Genomic DNA, 218 nt, shown 5'->3' with positions numbered 1-218 from the left:
TGCATAACATACTCACAAGAATAAGAACCGACCTGATGCGAACGCCCAGCCTCTCTGCCTCCTAGCCTCTGGGGAAGCCGTGATGCGCACAGTGTGGATGCAGCCGCCATAGTGCTCCCTGAACCAGGCGAGGTCGCTCCGCCGCCTCATGTCGCTGACGATCCAAACAGGATGCTTTTCGCCTGGGAAGGGAACAAGACACTGTCTCAATGACAAAG

General features: G+C 56.4%; 1 protein-coding gene across 1 annotated transcript in view; it reads right to left on the bottom strand.

Moving 5' to 3' along the window:
* The window catches only part of LOC119585289 (phosphomevalonate kinase-like), a 6,206-nt gene that overhangs the window by 1,659 nt on the left and 4,329 nt on the right, over positions 1 to 218 (bottom strand). The window contains exon 3 of the mRNA XM_037933962.1: positions 33 to 182. Coding sequence (XP_037789890.1) covers positions 33 to 182 — 150 coding nt within the window. The remainder of the gene's footprint in view (positions 1 to 32; positions 183 to 218) is intronic.

This window comes from Penaeus monodon, chromosome 19 (genome assembly GCF_015228065.2).
Source record: "Penaeus monodon isolate SGIC_2016 chromosome 19, NSTDA_Pmon_1, whole genome shotgun sequence".
NCBI lineage: Eukaryota > Metazoa > Arthropoda > Malacostraca > Decapoda > Penaeidae > Penaeus > Penaeus monodon.
The sequence above is the reverse complement of the archived record's forward strand: the minus strand, read 5'-3'. Positions and strand labels throughout refer to the sequence as shown.